This window comes from Onthophagus taurus, chromosome 7, assembly GCF_036711975.1.
Source record: "Onthophagus taurus isolate NC chromosome 7, IU_Otau_3.0, whole genome shotgun sequence".
Classification (NCBI taxonomy): domain Eukaryota; kingdom Metazoa; phylum Arthropoda; class Insecta; order Coleoptera; family Scarabaeidae; genus Onthophagus; species Onthophagus taurus.
This window is the reverse complement of record NC_091972.1, coordinates 14,015,693-14,032,581: the sequence shown is the minus strand read 5'-3', so window position 1 is coordinate 14,032,581 and position 16,889 is coordinate 14,015,693. Positions and strand designations below refer to the sequence as shown.

The 16,889-nt window shown below is 36.7% G+C and overlaps 1 protein-coding gene across 2 annotated transcripts in view; it reads right to left on the bottom strand.

Moving 5' to 3' along the window:
* The window catches only part of LOC111419635 (serine/threonine-protein kinase MARK2-like), a 138,844-nt gene that overhangs the window by 15,663 nt on the left and 106,292 nt on the right, over window positions 1-16,889 (bottom strand). For both annotated transcript variants that reach the window (XM_023052470.2, XM_023052471.2), the window contains exon 2: window positions 15,112-15,240. In XM_023052470.2, coding sequence (XP_022908238.2) covers window positions 15,112-15,240 — 129 coding nt within the window. The remainder of the gene's footprint in view (window positions 1-15,111; window positions 15,241-16,889) is intronic.

Below are 16,889 nucleotides of genomic sequence, written 5' to 3'. Positions count from 1 at the left end.
AATACTCAATAACGTCTATAATATAAATCAAACATTACGCGGTTATACATAAATATAACTTGTGCGTAACAGTACGGGGTGATAACGCGTGGTTTTATTATGTAGAAGGTAAATTTTGTATTCCCAACATGTTCTACCCCTTAAACCACTTTTAGAATGGGTAACTACAATTTTAAGTAGGTAGTCAAATAATAGCCTTTTGTGGATATAAAAGATCAACATTACTTTTATTTCTTAATGCAGTGTTATGTAGCAACATAAAAACGTCCATTTCTTAAAATTATTACTAAATGTCTTAAACAAACATGTCGGCATAACAAACAAACATAAGCAATGTTTGAGCATTCAGTTAAATAAATAAGTTTTAATTTGGCTTTTAGAAACAATATCGTTAACAAGATATCTTTTGCAGTTCTACTTTTGCCTAAGTACCAAAGTACCATTTTATAATATCAATGATGCCTAAGATATACGATGCGATTTAGATATCTAAAACAGATTCTATCAAAGATATTTACTCATCAAATTGACTGGATTTGAGCTATGTCTTCAATTTGCTAAAATTTTCCTCATCGAACCATGCCTTCTCATAGCTACTGCTGAAAAACACTTCATTTCCGTTAAAGCGAAAAATTGCCAATATCTTGTCAAATATTGTAACCATAGTCAGCTTCTTCACAAATTTCTGGTGCAGCAAGCTCTAAATCTACGTCCTACGAAAGTATTTCTTTGTAGAGTGGGTATCTGTATTTGGACAAACTATAGGTTATTTTGTCGCTGAACAATGTTATAATTCAATTGTTATAATACAACTACTTCAGTGGCTATTTCACCAACATCTTGCTTCTTCATGCTTGTGAAATAAATTTCGTGCTGACTACTATGTTGTTTAAGTACTGCTTCGATGGTTTAGAGCTTCATGGTTCTTCAATTCATTAAAGAACTTCACCTTAAAGAGTCTTGATGACTGGCTTCATTGTCAAAATATACTTTGCTATTAGGAGACTTGCGAGTTTCGTCGTAAAATTGCTTTATTGATTGGAATTCATTTTGAATCATTCTTCCGAGCTTAAACGACAAGTTTATTATACAAGTCTAGTTTATATAGATGGAAATGTAATTTCTTACCATGGACATCAACTCTTGCAGAGCTTCTAACACCAACAAATATTTCCTACGAACAATAGCTTTACAATTTTTGTATTAAAGACATTTACGAGCACAGAAATATACATTACGTGCCAAAAAATTGCAATATCTCGAAAAAGATGAGTCACCAAGCTGGAATCTTAACTAAACAATGTAAAAAGTCGGTGATAAAAAGATCATATCGATACACAAAGAATTGCAAGTGTTTATATGGTTTTTGACTGTGAAACAGACAATCTGTAACAGGAAAGTTAAAATTGCATCACAAAGTAAATACCATTTGGTGAGTGAACGTCGTTTCTTCGATTGCTAACAATGCCTAGAATTGGTAATTCGTGAAATTGGTCGAAGATTGAATTGACACCCTTCAATAGTGCTTCGAGCATGGACTTAATCAACGAGCGTGAAGATGGTCTAATTAGACAAATACGTATTAGAGACAGATTTCATTCTCTGACTGCAATTGGTGTTGATTGGATGAGAGATGTGAGGCAGATAGTGTCGTGAAGAACTGTGTACCGACGAATTTCATCTTTTAATCTCCACTCATACTAACCTTTACGACGTCTACCTTTGGCACAACTTCACAAAAAAGACAGACTTCTATGGTGCCAAGAAAGACAACGTTGGATCGATGAATGGGATCACATAATGTTTAGCGACGAATCTTGGTTCTGTTTGTGGAAAAATGATCGACGGGTAATGGTACAAAAATTCCGTAGCGAGCGGCGCAGTTCAGATTTTGCCCTTCGAGGTCCAGCGGCCAAACACCTGGTATTATGGTATTGGGTGTCATATCGTTGGGATATAAGTCATCTCTAGTTGTCATCCCTGGTAGTTTAAATGCACACCTATACATCCACGAGATTTTATAGCCCGTTGTAATACCCAGGCTAAACGAACGCCCTGACATCATATTCCAGCAGGATAATGCCCGACTTCATCTGTCAGAACTTCCTACAAGTAGAAGGAGGAAAAATTCTCTCCTTTCCTGCTCGCTCTCCGGATTTATATATCCCACACATATAAAGCGTTTACCACAAGCAGCAAACACCTTGCAGACACTTCGTCGTCTTCTACAGCAAGCCTGGGATGAGATTCCACAAGATACCATTGATCATCACATTCAGAGCATGCTTCGTAGATTTAGACAATCGTGGGGATGTAACATTTTATTGACATAAATTGTTGGTATTTTTTAAAAATGTATGCTTTTTCGAGGTGTTGCAATTTTTTTGACACCTAGTTTTTCTTTATGGTACAAAATACTGCAAACGTATCGCAAAGTTACTTAGATGGCAATCTAACTAATCCATATAATATATGTATAAAGTATTTGAACCATATCTTTGATAAATTATTCGGTAATGTGAAAAAACTAGTTTGTATTTTTCTATATTTCAAAGAAAGTTGTTTATACTGTTACTTTTTGTTAACTCTGCTTCTATATTTGCCCTTGACGTTCCAAAATGGTGGTGTGCTATACACACTGAAATACATTTTCTTTCAGATTCACTTGCTTTCACAGCCATACTTGTCACTTCACCGGGTGGATCTATTTACTCCCAGTCTGAGATTGACCTCAGTACACTATTTAGAAAACTTCTGAAATTATTCTAACATCGAATGCTCAAATAGTTTTTGTATGCGATCTAATATTTTCTCCGCAATCAATCATAATTTCATTTATGTTTACTTTTATTGTTTGTGCAGATTTTGTAATCGTCTCAAGACATCTTTATATTATATTAGTATTTATAAAATTTTAATTATATTTTCTTCAAAACAATTATATAAACATTTAACTTTCTACCTTAGTACTATTACTAATTGAGTATTATCTTCTTTTGTTGTACAGTGTGTTAATTAATTATCTCGTACTCGACGTCATCATTGCAAGTATGCAACCAATATCACAGTATTGGTATTGAATACGCGATTTATGTATTACAATATCAATACTGTGATATTGGTTGCATACTTGCAACGATAATTAATTAACACGGCGTACTGTATATTTCGTTGAAATACTTGTATTAATACACAAGAAATAAAACAGATGCTCTTGTTAAACAGATTCATGAGATATTGAGAACAAAAGGAAGTGAAAGCCCTGGGCGTTGTCTACATTTCATATTTTGTGACATTTATATGGACCATCCGGACATTCGTCGGCACCGTGTGGTCGTTTTGTGCAACTGCGTTAACAGACCATCTTCCCGTTGTCGCGTCGGGTGCATGTTTGAGTCTCGCTTCCCCTTCCATAAGTCCCTTGCGGTCGTTGGTGCCAGATTCTCTGAATTTAGCGAGGAATTTAGAGAATTTCAACATAGATTCCTGCCGTATTTCCATCAAGATACGAATAAAATTAAAATAAAACTTTGTAGGACTAATCAAATTCTGAAAATCTTCAACATTACAACATTAAGGTCGGCGGTCGTCATCACTTTTAACTTCATGGAAGGTCTAGATCATGAATCCCACCCTCTATCGCGAGGGACGACGTCGGCAGATAAGAGGGCAATCAACGACAGATGCCCGCCGCTTCTTTGGGGCGGGGGCGGCTCCCTGCCATCCTCATCCTTCTCCAAGTCTCGTTTTCCGCTACGATCTTGGTCTTATTTCCGCGCTAATGTCTAAGAGTCGGGGACTCTCTCGGGGCATTTTATTAGGACCCTAATAATGGTAGAGCCCAGGGTGACCGCCGCGCGACCTGTGGCGGTCAGCAGCATGAATTAAGCTGGGGGGTCTGCGACCAAGTGTCCGGAAGGAATAGTAACTCGGTCCCGTCGACTGCCTAGTCGATATAACCTTTACTTTGGGGCCTATGTTGTCCGCTGTGCGGAACGTTTGTTTTTATTTTCTTCCGGGGGATAAGGAAACGACAGCGCGACTTATAGAGGGTAAGATTATGGAATGAGGTTGAAGGGTACTGCTATCAACTTTCATGGAAGTTTCCTTCTTACTGTTGCCGTAGTTACTATACAGAGAACATTTATTGTTTATTAAACTTTAAAATTTGTTACTGAAAAAATGTTAATACAAATTTTTTGTTAACAAACTCAAATATTGTATTGATTTGATACACTTCCAAATCCAATAAAATTTGTTATTGCCTCTTTAATACTGGTTTTATTTACAAATAACCGTTGAACTGGATATTTTATTTTATTCTATGTGTATCAGCGGTTGACAACGCACAGTGGCATGTCATTTTCATTGCTGGAAGCTGATGATCAAATTCCGTGGATACGGTTGTGCGGAACGGCGCGCCTTTGATGTATTATCCGATCATTTGTGAGCTTTGGCGGGTTGGCTCGCGATTTTTAAAACGCTAAACTAATTAAAAATTCTTTGTCCGCGCGATCGACCGAAATCCCTTTGACTGGGCATGCCCGCGGTTCCTACACTAGCTTTACTATTCGTTACGTCGGAAAAATCGGTCGTTCTGCACGGAAAAACCGAGCCGCGACGCGACCAACGTGCACCGTGTATCAATTTACGTTTTTAATCCTCTTACATTTGTAAATCAAGCGGACACCGTTTCCGATGCACGTACGATGGCACTCTAGATGTGCCTTCCGAGTATTAGTCTTGTTAATCGGTTTACGATTTGTTCCAGGAATTTGTAATGTGCAGAACGAGAATGACATATAATACGAGGTATACTAGGAATTAAACAAAGACTTTGTTTATTTTTTAAGAGTTATAGCTGTTTCATTTTTTGAATAACAAATTGCTTTTGCATTTAAATCGGAAGGTAACTAATACGAAACGAAGTTTGCCCCTGGGGATTCTATGGCATGGGGATTGGAATAGAAATAGAGGGCGCTGAGCGGCGAATGAACGTAGGGGATTAATCAAATTGAGTCGTTGGTTCGTTCGACAATCACACAACATGTAAAGAGATTCAGTTGGAGATCCCAATACGAACTGAATTTGAAAACGAACTGCATTCTTACATTTAACATAAGTACGTCGAATTGACGCTCATTTTTTTTTTGTTAATTGATGTACCATTGATGTACATTGATGTACGTTTGAATATAAGCTTGATGTACCAAAATCGTTGTTGGAAAACGTAATTATCTACAAAGCAATGTAATTATTAAGTGAATACTGAAATGGAGCGTACTCGGATTTACCAGGAAATTGCAAGGGTTGAGGCAGCTATGAGGATTAGTCAACTGTTTGCAGCGACCCTGTGATCTGTGTGATTTATAGTATGAGAGAATTGCTCTGAAACGCACTACTAAGAGACCTGGGCCGGAAACAGAGGTTGGCTTATTGGTACGCAATGGTAAGTACAAAGATAGATCCGTTTAATCCGCCAATTAGTGATCACGTTATTGGGTTGATTTGTACTTAAACACACCATTCAAATTCCATTTCTACCACATGTATATTGAAAAAATATAATAAATGGGTTCCATTCAATGTAATATTGGGTATATTTTATAAGGCGATCAATTTAGAAGTCCGCACGCACAGTATTCTTCCACTCTCAGCTTGCAGACGTCGCGACGCAGCGGGAGGCAGTTGTTTTCCAGACGATTGGGTCGTATCTCCAGTGTAAACAGGTTCCCGTCGGGGGTTTATTGTTTCTTAATGTGTTTGTTTTGCACTCTCACGTTCAATTCATACACGCCCGGATTTATCGTGACGATCTGCAAACGATACCACTCCAAGTACGATCTTTCTACGAGATTCTTGAACGATCTCTTTCGGAAATAGGACGAGGCGTCGACACCGCGGCGCGTAGGTTTTGGTTACGGGAAGAAGGCGTAGCGTAGCGTCCGTTGAATATAACCACTTTGTATGCCATGTTTCGACTCCATCCCTCACTCCCAGTCCTCATTTTAGTATGTATAGAGTTGGAAACTGGTGGCGGCTGGGGCAATGGCGGTGGCGGTGGCGTACGCGAAGCGGACAGCGAAAGGAGCGAAAAAGGAGACTTTTTATCGTCCCTTTTTCTAATCTAACTCGCGCGAGCACGCCCAGAATAAAAAATGAAATAATTAAGTTCGGACGTGATCTCGCACGGTACTCTGACTCACTAATTTACAACGTGTGACATCCACTGTAATGGCAATGAGAGAAGGTATTATGTACTTACAAGTTTTTTTCTAGGAAAGAATTTGTAAATTATTTCCAAGAATTACCCTTTTCTCTAGAAATAATTTAGACCAACTGTAACAATTTATTATATGGAGAAAAATGTCTTTAACACCTAAAATGTGTTAAAAGATGGCATAAATTGTTGAAGGTATTAAAACTTATTATTAAGTTGCAATATTTTTAAATACCTAAGTTCTTTTATATAGTACGTTATAATCTACTATTGCTACTTTTGCAGATTCTGTATCGTGTTAGCGGAACTATGTAAAATTACAAATTTTAAAAGTGCATCTGTATCGTTTATGTAATGGTTAGAAATCATTCTTTATTCGTTAACGACTGAGTGATTTCGGAGTATTTCTTCATTCTAGAGAACCATCTTCTTCCATTGTATGCAATGCCTCTTTAACGTTATAATCTTCATTTAGTTATTACATCATCTGAATTTTATATGGTTTAAATTAATTCTTATATAATACATTTAAGGTTGAAGAATACAAATTAAATCGTGTACTTGTGCAGTTCTGCGGTAGAATGCGTATGGATCTTTAATAAATCTTTGCATTGTATCTACAGCTTCCGTGATTAATGATTATCACATTCAAAACAATTGACAGTTAAGTCAACATGCTTAATTGGACTGGTGAACAACGTGGTTTTGTTATAAACTTTTGAAGACAACCCACAGCTCATCCATAATTTATGTATTAGTGATGAAGCTCATTTCCACCTCAAGTTATGTTAACAAACATAATTTTCTATGTTGGGCCGCTGAAAACGCTCATCAACTTCACGAACAACCTCTCCATTCGGCCAATGATACAGTTTGGTGTGCGATGTCTTCTAATAGCATAATTGGCCCATACTGCTTTGAGAATGATGATGGCCATGCAGTTATCATAACAACAACGTGATATGGACGAATGCTGGAAACCTTTTTCATCCCAAAAGTTCCTATGAATGAGAATATTCATTTCCAACAAGATGAAGTAACTTATCACACAGCTAGGGTTACATTGAACTTTCTTATAGATTTTGCCGAACACCTCATCAGTAAAAATGGTAATATTCATTGGCTTCCATGATCGCCAGACCTGAGCTCGTGTGACTATTTTTTATGAGGATATCTCTACTCTAAGGTGTGTGAGGTACGTCTGAAAACAATACAAGACTTAAAAGTGCAGATTCAAGATGGAATCAGTGATAATTTCCGTGATTTAAAAAATGATGTTTTTTTGCTTCACATAAAATTTCATTTTTTCTCTTAACATTTCTTGGAAAAAAAATTAAATTTGTTTTGTCATACTTTTTTAATAGTTTTAAATAGTGCTGTTTGACTGCCCCACCAAGTATAATCCTGGCGTGGGGCTTTCATTCATTACTAGTGTTCTACTGAGATCTTGAATTTTTTTTGACAATGTTGATTCCATATCTTCGCTAGTTGGTATCTAGTAGAAACCATTTGTATTACGAAGTAAATACTTGTCTAATGCGTTTTACGGAGATGTCGGTTTTTCTTCATCATAATGGTATAACGGTTTAACTTGTTTAACTCTGGATTTCGATGTCATTCATTTGCTATAAGGTGCATTGCACATTTTAGTTTTGATTGTCGATTGCCTTTCCTGTAATTTAATAATTGCCCAAATGATTTCAGAAACTCTGATATTAATTTGTTCTTTTACATAACATTTGGGTTTAGCCGCACGTCTCTAAAGACGGCTAAACCCGAATGATTCTAGTTCTAGGTATAGTGTTAGTTCTAGTTTTACACGTGCACTGTTACTAGAACTAACATTAGACCTCAATCTAGAAACATTTGGGTTTAGCCGCACGTCTCTTAACATAGCTAATCCCGAATGATTCTAGTTCTTGGTCTAGCGCTGCATAACAATTAAAACTACATCATTTAACTATTCATCTTAATTTTTCATGTATTATCTACTCTAGAAGTTTGTCAGCGGTTTTTTGAATCACCTGTAGATAGATAACAGTAATTGATCTAAACAGTAAACGCAATACATGATAATGAATCGAGAACTCTTCCAGAGAAAATTACTAAATTTATATATTATTAACCAATTTCAAATAGCTGCTCCAATTGACAACGGATATTGTCGATAAAAATGTTATGCTGATTTTCAGGAAAAATCGCAAACAGTTATGATGTCAAGGATGTTTTTTAAAATACCAAATTCATAAAAATACAGGTATTTTTATTACAGAATATGAAGAAGGTTTTTTCTGATATGCAACATCGATATATTGTGCAACATAGCTTAATTAATGAGTAACTTAGACGATTTTGAAATTTTTCCTGAAAATTTCGGCATCAAAAGTTATTCGCCGCACTTCATACCATATTCTGATTTGTAGTTCATATAAGTATATTTGTCAAGAAACTTCTGATATACTTACAGGAAAAAGTTCAACAAGATCAAATCTGGTGATTTCGGTGGTCATTCAATCCACTTCAAATCCATCAATATATAACATAACCCGATATTTTCTAGGTTTAGTTTTACACTAGCACTATCGTTAGAACTAGCACTAGACCTAGAAGCAGAAACATTCGGGTTTAGCCGTGCGTCTCTTAAGACAGAAACTCAGAGTTTCTAACTTTTCCTTTGCAAAACTACCCAATGCCTGTACTATTAAGCTATCTTGCATTTTATGTGGGACAGTGCATAGACCTATGCGAAGTTAGCCCCCAATTTTTCTAGCCCCCAATTAGATAGGATTTTACATGTATAGTATTTTGATTATAACAAGAGAACCAGTCAACCGATTTCTATAAACAATGTCTCATTCGAAAGCTCAATCCTTGGCCAATATGAAAGTGGAAATGCCCGATTCGAAATCTCTTAAGAATTCCGCTAAAACGCCAAAATAATGCGAAGGTACACGAAAATAACACAAAAATGACCTTTTTTAAGTGGTGATAACTCGTAAACAATGTACCCGATGATCAAGATCTATACGTCATTCGATTCGTCATAGTTTCTTCTATCGAAATCACAAAATGCCCGATTTCAATTCTCTCCCGTTAACCTTGTACAGCCCACGGAATGACACCGTGTTCGGCTCGTTGTTTACGCACTTATGAACGCCCGAAAGTCTGGCCCCCAATATAAAAAAATTAATTTAAACTAAATCGACTATAATAAGAGAACGGTTTGACGGATTTTAATGTTTTATATGTTAATCGATAGCTTTCGCCTGGCTGAATGCAGATGTCGAAATGCCCGATTCGAAGTATTTAAGAATTTTGATTAAAACACAAAAAACGAATTAATCAAACACATCAATTATCTCCTTAACTAATTGACCAATTTTAGTCATCAACATCTCGATCGAAAGTATGAACCACAATGAATGCGAAGGCGGAAATGCCCGATCTCAAAATTTACTAATTACCTACGTACGGTTATTTAAATGACTCCACGTATCTACCGACTGGAAGTCTAGCCCCCAATAAGAAAAAATTAATTTGATTAATTTCGCTATAACTAAAGAACGGTTTGACCAATTTTAATCTTTTATATCTCAAACGAAAACATGCATCTGGGAATAATTATGTCGAAATGCCCGATTCGAAATATTTAAGAATTTTGAATAAAACACAAAAAATTAATTAATCAAATAAGTAAATTATCTCATTTATTAATTGACCAATTTTAGTCAATATCATCTCGATCGAAAGTACGATGCACGGTGAATGCAATGATGTAAATGCCCGATCTCAAAATTCGCTGATTAAATGCGTACGGTTATTTAAACAACTCAGTGAGTGGTCTGATTTTGTCTATCACATTCTTCAACATTTTTATTTTTATTGTCACTTATGCATTATTCTTTATGGAATATTCGGAAAACAGTTTAACTTTTGTAATGAAGAGAAAAATATATTATACAATTTGAAGGAAAAGTTGAAGAATAATTGGATATAATAGAAAATTTTAAAAGAATTGTAAAAATTGAAACAAGTGTAAACAAAGTAAATCAGCACCTTGCCCCTGAAAACTTTATTTATATTTCAATATAAACAACAAAGTTATGGGTTGGGGCGCTTTTTGTGTGAAACTATATGCAGCTAAAAATATAAAATTTGAAAAAGAAGAGTAGAAAACTAGTAAGAACAACAATAAGTTATAGTAAAGGTAGAAATACTAAAACCAAAAATAGTTAAAATATAGTACAAATACATTTTAAATCAGTCTATTACTTTGTTCGTTTGTTTACATACTTTATTATGATTAGTAGAATATTTCAAACATTTTCACATTAAGTTGTTCTTTAGTAATAATCCGTTTACAAAAAATTATTTTTTATGTAAGTAAGACTTCCAGGCAGTAAAGTCACTGGAGTCGTTTAAACAACCGTACGTACTTAATTAGCAAATTTAGAGATCGGGCATTTCCATTTTCGCATTCGCCATGGATCATACTTTCGATGGAGATGTTGACAACTAAAATTGATCAAATAATAAAGGAGATAATTGACTTATTTGATCAATTAATTTTTTGTGTTTTATTCAAAATTCTTAAATATTTTGAATCGGGCATTTTGACATATGCATTCAGCCAGACGTAAGCTTTCATTTGAGATATAAAACATTAAAATCCGTCAAACCGTTCTTTACTTATAGCGAATGTAATCAAAATTAATTTTTTCTTATAGGGGGCTAAGACTTCCAGTCGGCAGATTCGCGGGGTCATTTCAATGACTGTACGCAGGTAATTAGTAAATTTTGAAATCGGGCATTTCCACCTTCGCATTCATTGTAGATCATACTTTCGATCGAGATGTTGATGACTAAAATTGGTCAATTAGTTAAGGAGATAATTGATGTGTTTGATTAATTCGTTTTTTGTGTTTTAATCAAAACCCTTAAATATTTCGAATCAGGCATTTCGACGTACGCATTCAGCCAGACGCAGGCTTTCATTTGAGATATAAAACATTAAAATCCGTCAAACCGTTCTCTAATTGTAGTCGATTTAGTTTAAATTAATTTTTTCATATTGGGGGCTAGACGTCTCGTCGTTAGATTCGCGGGGTCATTTCAATAGCCGTACGCAGGTAATTAATAAATTTTGAAATCAGGCATTTCCACCTTCGCATTCATTGTAGATCATACTTTCGATCGAGATGTTGATGACTAAAATTGGTCAATTAGTTAAGGAGATAATTGATGTGTTTGATTAATTCGTTTTTTGTGTTTTTATCAAAATTCTTAAATACTTCGAATCGGGCATTTCGACAACTGTATTCAACCAGGCGAAAGCTATGGATTGACATATAAAACATTAAAATCCGTCAAACCGTTCTCTTATTATAGTCGATTTAGTTTAAATTAATTTTTTTATATTGGGGGCTAGACTTTCGGGCGTTCATAAGTGCGTAAACAACGAGCCGAACACGGTGTCATTCCGTGGGCTGTACAAGGTTAACGGGAGAGAATTGAAATCGGGCATTTTGTGATTTCGATAGAAGAAACTATGACGAATCGAATGACGTATATATCTTGATCATCGGGTACATCGTTTACGAGTTATCACCACTTAAAAAAGGTCATTTTTGTGTTATTTTCGTGTACCTTCTCATTATTTTGGCGTTTTAGCGGAATTCGAGAGAGATTTCGAATCGGGCATTGTTTATCGAAATCGGTTGACTGGTTCTCTTGTTATAATCAAAATACTATACATGTAAAATCCTATCTAATTGGGGGCTAACTTCGCATAGGTAGTGCATAGTACTTTCGTAACTATGGTTAGTGCATTAATATATTGCTAGTTATATGAAATTCCCGGTATAATGTGAATATTTACTTACAGTTATGCATTTGTGTTGTCACTGCTTATTGTAATTAATTATTGTTATTTGAAAAAAAAAACGGTATAAATTAAAAAAAATACCGGCGAGACGATAGCAACAAACCGCTCAGCAACAAACTTTTTCCTTTATATTTCCTACTTCTAGGGCCCATATCTTCGTTATCTAGAAAGATAGCGAAAAACTAAGCACACGGTTGGAAAGCTTGGTCTTTTCTCTATTATAAACCGAGTTTTCGTCCGCTGATATGTTGATAATAAGAGCAAGAAGAAATAAGAAACGTCCCGCTGCATTCAAATTACCTCAAAATTATCAATCTTCACGACCTTGTGCAGCCGTTGCCAGATGGAAATTCAACAAATGGTTTATATATTCGGAAAGAGCTGACCTTGGACTATCTTATTCCGAGTTATTGTCCGTCAATATCTGTCGGCGTCTGTAAAAAAAAACGCTCCTGAAAAAGAGCCTACAGTTGGCAACAGATTTTACTTTTGTATTTTCATCTATGTACTTTTCGGACGGATATCTTTGTTATTTATAACGCTAGCGAAAAACTAAGCACACGGTTGGGAAGCTTGGCCGTTTCTCTATCTTAAACCGAGTCCGCCGATATGTTGATAATGAGAGCAAGAAAAAATAAGAAACGTCGCGCTGCCACGAATTTTTGCCGCGGCTAAACCACGCTTGGGTCAATAACTCTCTTATATGACGGGGAGGAAACTCTAGAACTATATTCATCCTATGGGAAATTTTCTGCTCTTTTCATCGGTATATAACACATCTGAATCACACGTTTGCACAATCGTTTTTCAGCCCAGCAACAAACTTTTCCCTTGTATTTCCGTCTACTTTTCGGGCCAATATTTTCGTTATCTAGAAACATAGCGAAAAACTAAGCACACGGTTAGTCAAAAAAAGCTTGGTCTTTTCCATATCTCAAACCATGTTTTCGTCCGCTGATATACTAATAATAAAAGCAGAAAAAAATAAGAAACGACACACTACATTTAAATCACCTCAAAATTGCCCCACTTTAAGGCTTTGTGCAGCCGTTATCAGAAGGAAATTCAACAAATGGTTTACTATTACATATTCGAAAAGAGCTAACCTTGGCCTGTCTTATTTCGAGTTTTCGTCCGGCAATGTCCGCCGGCGTCTGTAAAAGAGACACACCTGAAAGACAACCTACAGGTAGTAGAACGCAATCACTTCTTATCCTAACTTTCTTATTTGATGAAGGAAAAATTGGGACAAACTTTTACCTGAGAGAGAATAACTAACTTCATTTCATGTTGACAGATAATTTTTCATTCACTCTTAATTTATTTATAACCGTTTAAAAACATATACATAAGTACGAAGGCTTTCACGGCCGGTGTTAATAAAATGTTTGACGTGTCGGATGCCATGTTGCAACCTTCAGAAAACAAGTTCGAAGCGAACCCGAAAGTTTCTAGTTCTAGGTCTAGTGTTAGTTCTAGTGATAGTGCTAGTGTTAGTTCTAGTTTTAGTTTTACGTTTAGAAACATGTTAAACTGTTCAAAACGGAAAGATTATTTCATGTTACACCTATTTTATCAGAATCTGAAATTGTGTTTTGATGGTTTTGAATCTGGTAACGTTACCAACCTTTGCATTTTAAGTTATTTAGTTTATCAATTTAAAAAACGCGTATGCAAATGCGTCGTACACCGTTGGAAAGAGCAGAAAATTTTCAGAAAATTCGTGGCAGCGCGACGATTCTTATTTTTTCTTGCTCTCATTATCAACAAATCGGCGGACGAAAACTCGGTTTAAGATAGAGAAACGACCAAGCTTTCCAACCGTGTGCTTAGTTTTCCGCTAGCGTTATAAATAACAAAGATATCCGTCCGAAAAGTACATAGATGGAAATACAAAAGTAAAGTTTGTTGACAACTGTAGGCCCATTTTCAGGAGCGTTTTTCTTACAGACGCCGGTAGATATTCACGGACGAAAACTCGGAATAAGATAGTCCACGGTCAGCTCTTTCCGAATATGTAAACCATTTATTGAATTTCCATCTGGTAACGGCTGCACAAGGCCGTGAAGTTTGGTAATTCTGAGGTAAATTGAATGCAGCGCGACGTTTCTTATTTTTTCTTGCGCTTATTATCAACATATCGGCGGACGAAAACTCGGTTTAAGATAGAGAAAAAGCCAAGCTTTCCAACCGTGTGCTTAGTTTTTCGCTATCTTTCTAGATAACAAAGATATGGGAACTAGAAGTAGGTGCAAATATAAAGGAAAAAGTTTGTTGCTGAGCGGTATGTTGCTATCGTCTCGCCGGTAAAAAAATTCCATTATTTTAATTTCGAAGTGAAGTAGCAAACCGTCACGTCAGTTAACGTCGATGGTCTGATCGTTCGGTTAAACTTATCAATCAAATAATAACCGGAGGCTATCATAACTAGAATACGGTGAAATATTAACAGAGTGTGCGTGCAGATTGGCGGCCGTACGATCGGTCGGTGAAATATTAAACTGCAATTTCGATAAATATTGCTGACCGCGGTGTCATGTGAATTTCGATTTTACGAGCGCCCCCCTCTTATCCCTACCTCTATCAATACGTATACATATTTAAAATGGACCAAGTTTTTTTTGCTATCGACTTATGCGTTTTTTAAAGGTTCAGCTGCGCATCGCGTGCCGGCGATTTCGATTTCATGGTATCGTTCACGATTCCCGCAAATTCTCATCGCAATAGAAACGTGTACACGCGTGTTACGCAACGCACACGTGCGTGCAAAGAGGCTACCGGTTCGGTATCGATCGGGGTGAAGCCGCCGGCGCTGTCGGTGACATCAATTACCATTTACGTTTACGCCCTATTTAGCATCATATCGAAGTTAGTCTAACCGTGTTAGTTACAAATAGTGAGTTTATTTTAATATCAGTGTTGTAAGATCTTGTTTCTAATTTTGCTGATGCAACGAGAAAAATCAAGTATTTTGTCGCCAATTAAGGGCTAATTAAAAAGTTTGTACCTGCATCGTCTGGAAGAGGGCCGCTATGCAGGGGTGAAAAAGCCGCGACATGATCCTTGCTTCCCTGTACAGGTTCCTTATGACGTAATCCTCTTTAATTAGTGTCACGTCCATTATCTTTAAGGCTACCTGAAATAAAATCAGTATTAAATTACTTTGTTAACGAGATAAATAAAATATTCCGGTCCATACTAACATCGTTAAAATGTGGAAAAGTTCTTAAACAAATATCCTATCTTAGATCTTATTGTAATCTCTTAAAGTCATCTGAACGAGGTAGCGGCTCGCAGAACACACCGAGATCCGAGCCTTATGATAATTACTACCACAGTGGCCGGATACCGGTAGCACCGGAACTAATTGCTCCTTAGTTTCTCACTAGGATGTTGCCCGGTTCTTTCGCTTCTCCAAATCGTTTTTTGATGGCTTAATGTGGACCTACGCTACGCTCTTACTCTCGTTTTTATTGTAAGAGGCGATTTAAGCGATTAGACCGCATTAAACGAACAGCAACGTGGCAAATAACACTTATTACTAAGATATAACACATCTAAAGCACGTTGCTTTCTTTTAATCGTGATTTACCAAACAATTACATGTTTATTTTTGAAAAACTTTTTGTACAGTTCAGCGTAGTAATGAGAAATCAGTAAGGAATCGAACGATAGTTGAGTGGTTGAACGAGTTAGAAAGAGGGCGAAAGTTCCGGCACCACCATTTCGATGGTGGGCACAAGTAGTAATTAGAAGTTGGAGTTGAGCGAAGGTTTGTTATTAACGCCGCCTCGCATCCTGCCTCCGAGGAGATCATTTTCCGTTAACAACCTCCGTTAGCGTTCAAATTGCGACCAAGACACCCATCACAGAATACTCCTCGCTTTTTGAGTGCACAGTTTACAAGCTAAAAACCACCGCGATCGGTGTAAAAACCGGCGCTTCCGCCTAAGTGCGAAGAAATGATGGCGGTAGTGCGTGTCCTAATTTCGTATCGTCGCAATTTTTAATATAAAATGAAGATATTAAATTCGAGTTAGGATTTTCGCGCGCGCGACAGTGGAGCGCCCTTTTTGCCACCCCGTCAATATGCCTTGATGTTTTCTCAAAAGCGATATTAAATGTCGGTATGGATATTGCCTCGCGCTCGCTCGGTATTAAGGGAGCCTTTGGGGGCAGATTCGGTCGTCACTCCACTTCAAATCACGCCTTCGGGCTCGGTTTTCTCGATCCCCGTCCATTCTCCCTCTTCCACTTAATTCTGCAAACATGGCCGGAAATGGCGAAATTCGCGAGAAACCTGATGCCTTCCCTTTTTTTGTCGGACCCGACGGAGCCTCGTTTTTTATGCGTCGCTTCCTAAATAATCGTTTAATTAAAAAAAGAGAAAAAGCGAACTCGAAGACGGGTTTAACTTTTATAGCTAATTAAGAGTAAATTTTCTTCCACGATTAAGTTAATAACATCCCATATTTGTAACATAACCAAATAAATGTAACGACTTCGTTATTATCGAAAAGTAGCAATAAAACAAACAGGGTGTAACATATTCGAATTGAAAACTCGAAGCTTAGAACGTCAAACGAAACGTCCGAACGTTACAGTCAAATTTGGATCAGCTTAATTGCGAACAACAACGAAAAATTCCAATCGCGTAATTGCCTGGCCGTCCGTCGATGCGTTTTTCTTCTCTTGTTTGCTCGTACCGTAGAATTGACTCCAGTAACGGCGTTCTCGTAGTTTCCGAAACGCGGACTCTGCATTCTGCGCGGAAATCAAATTACC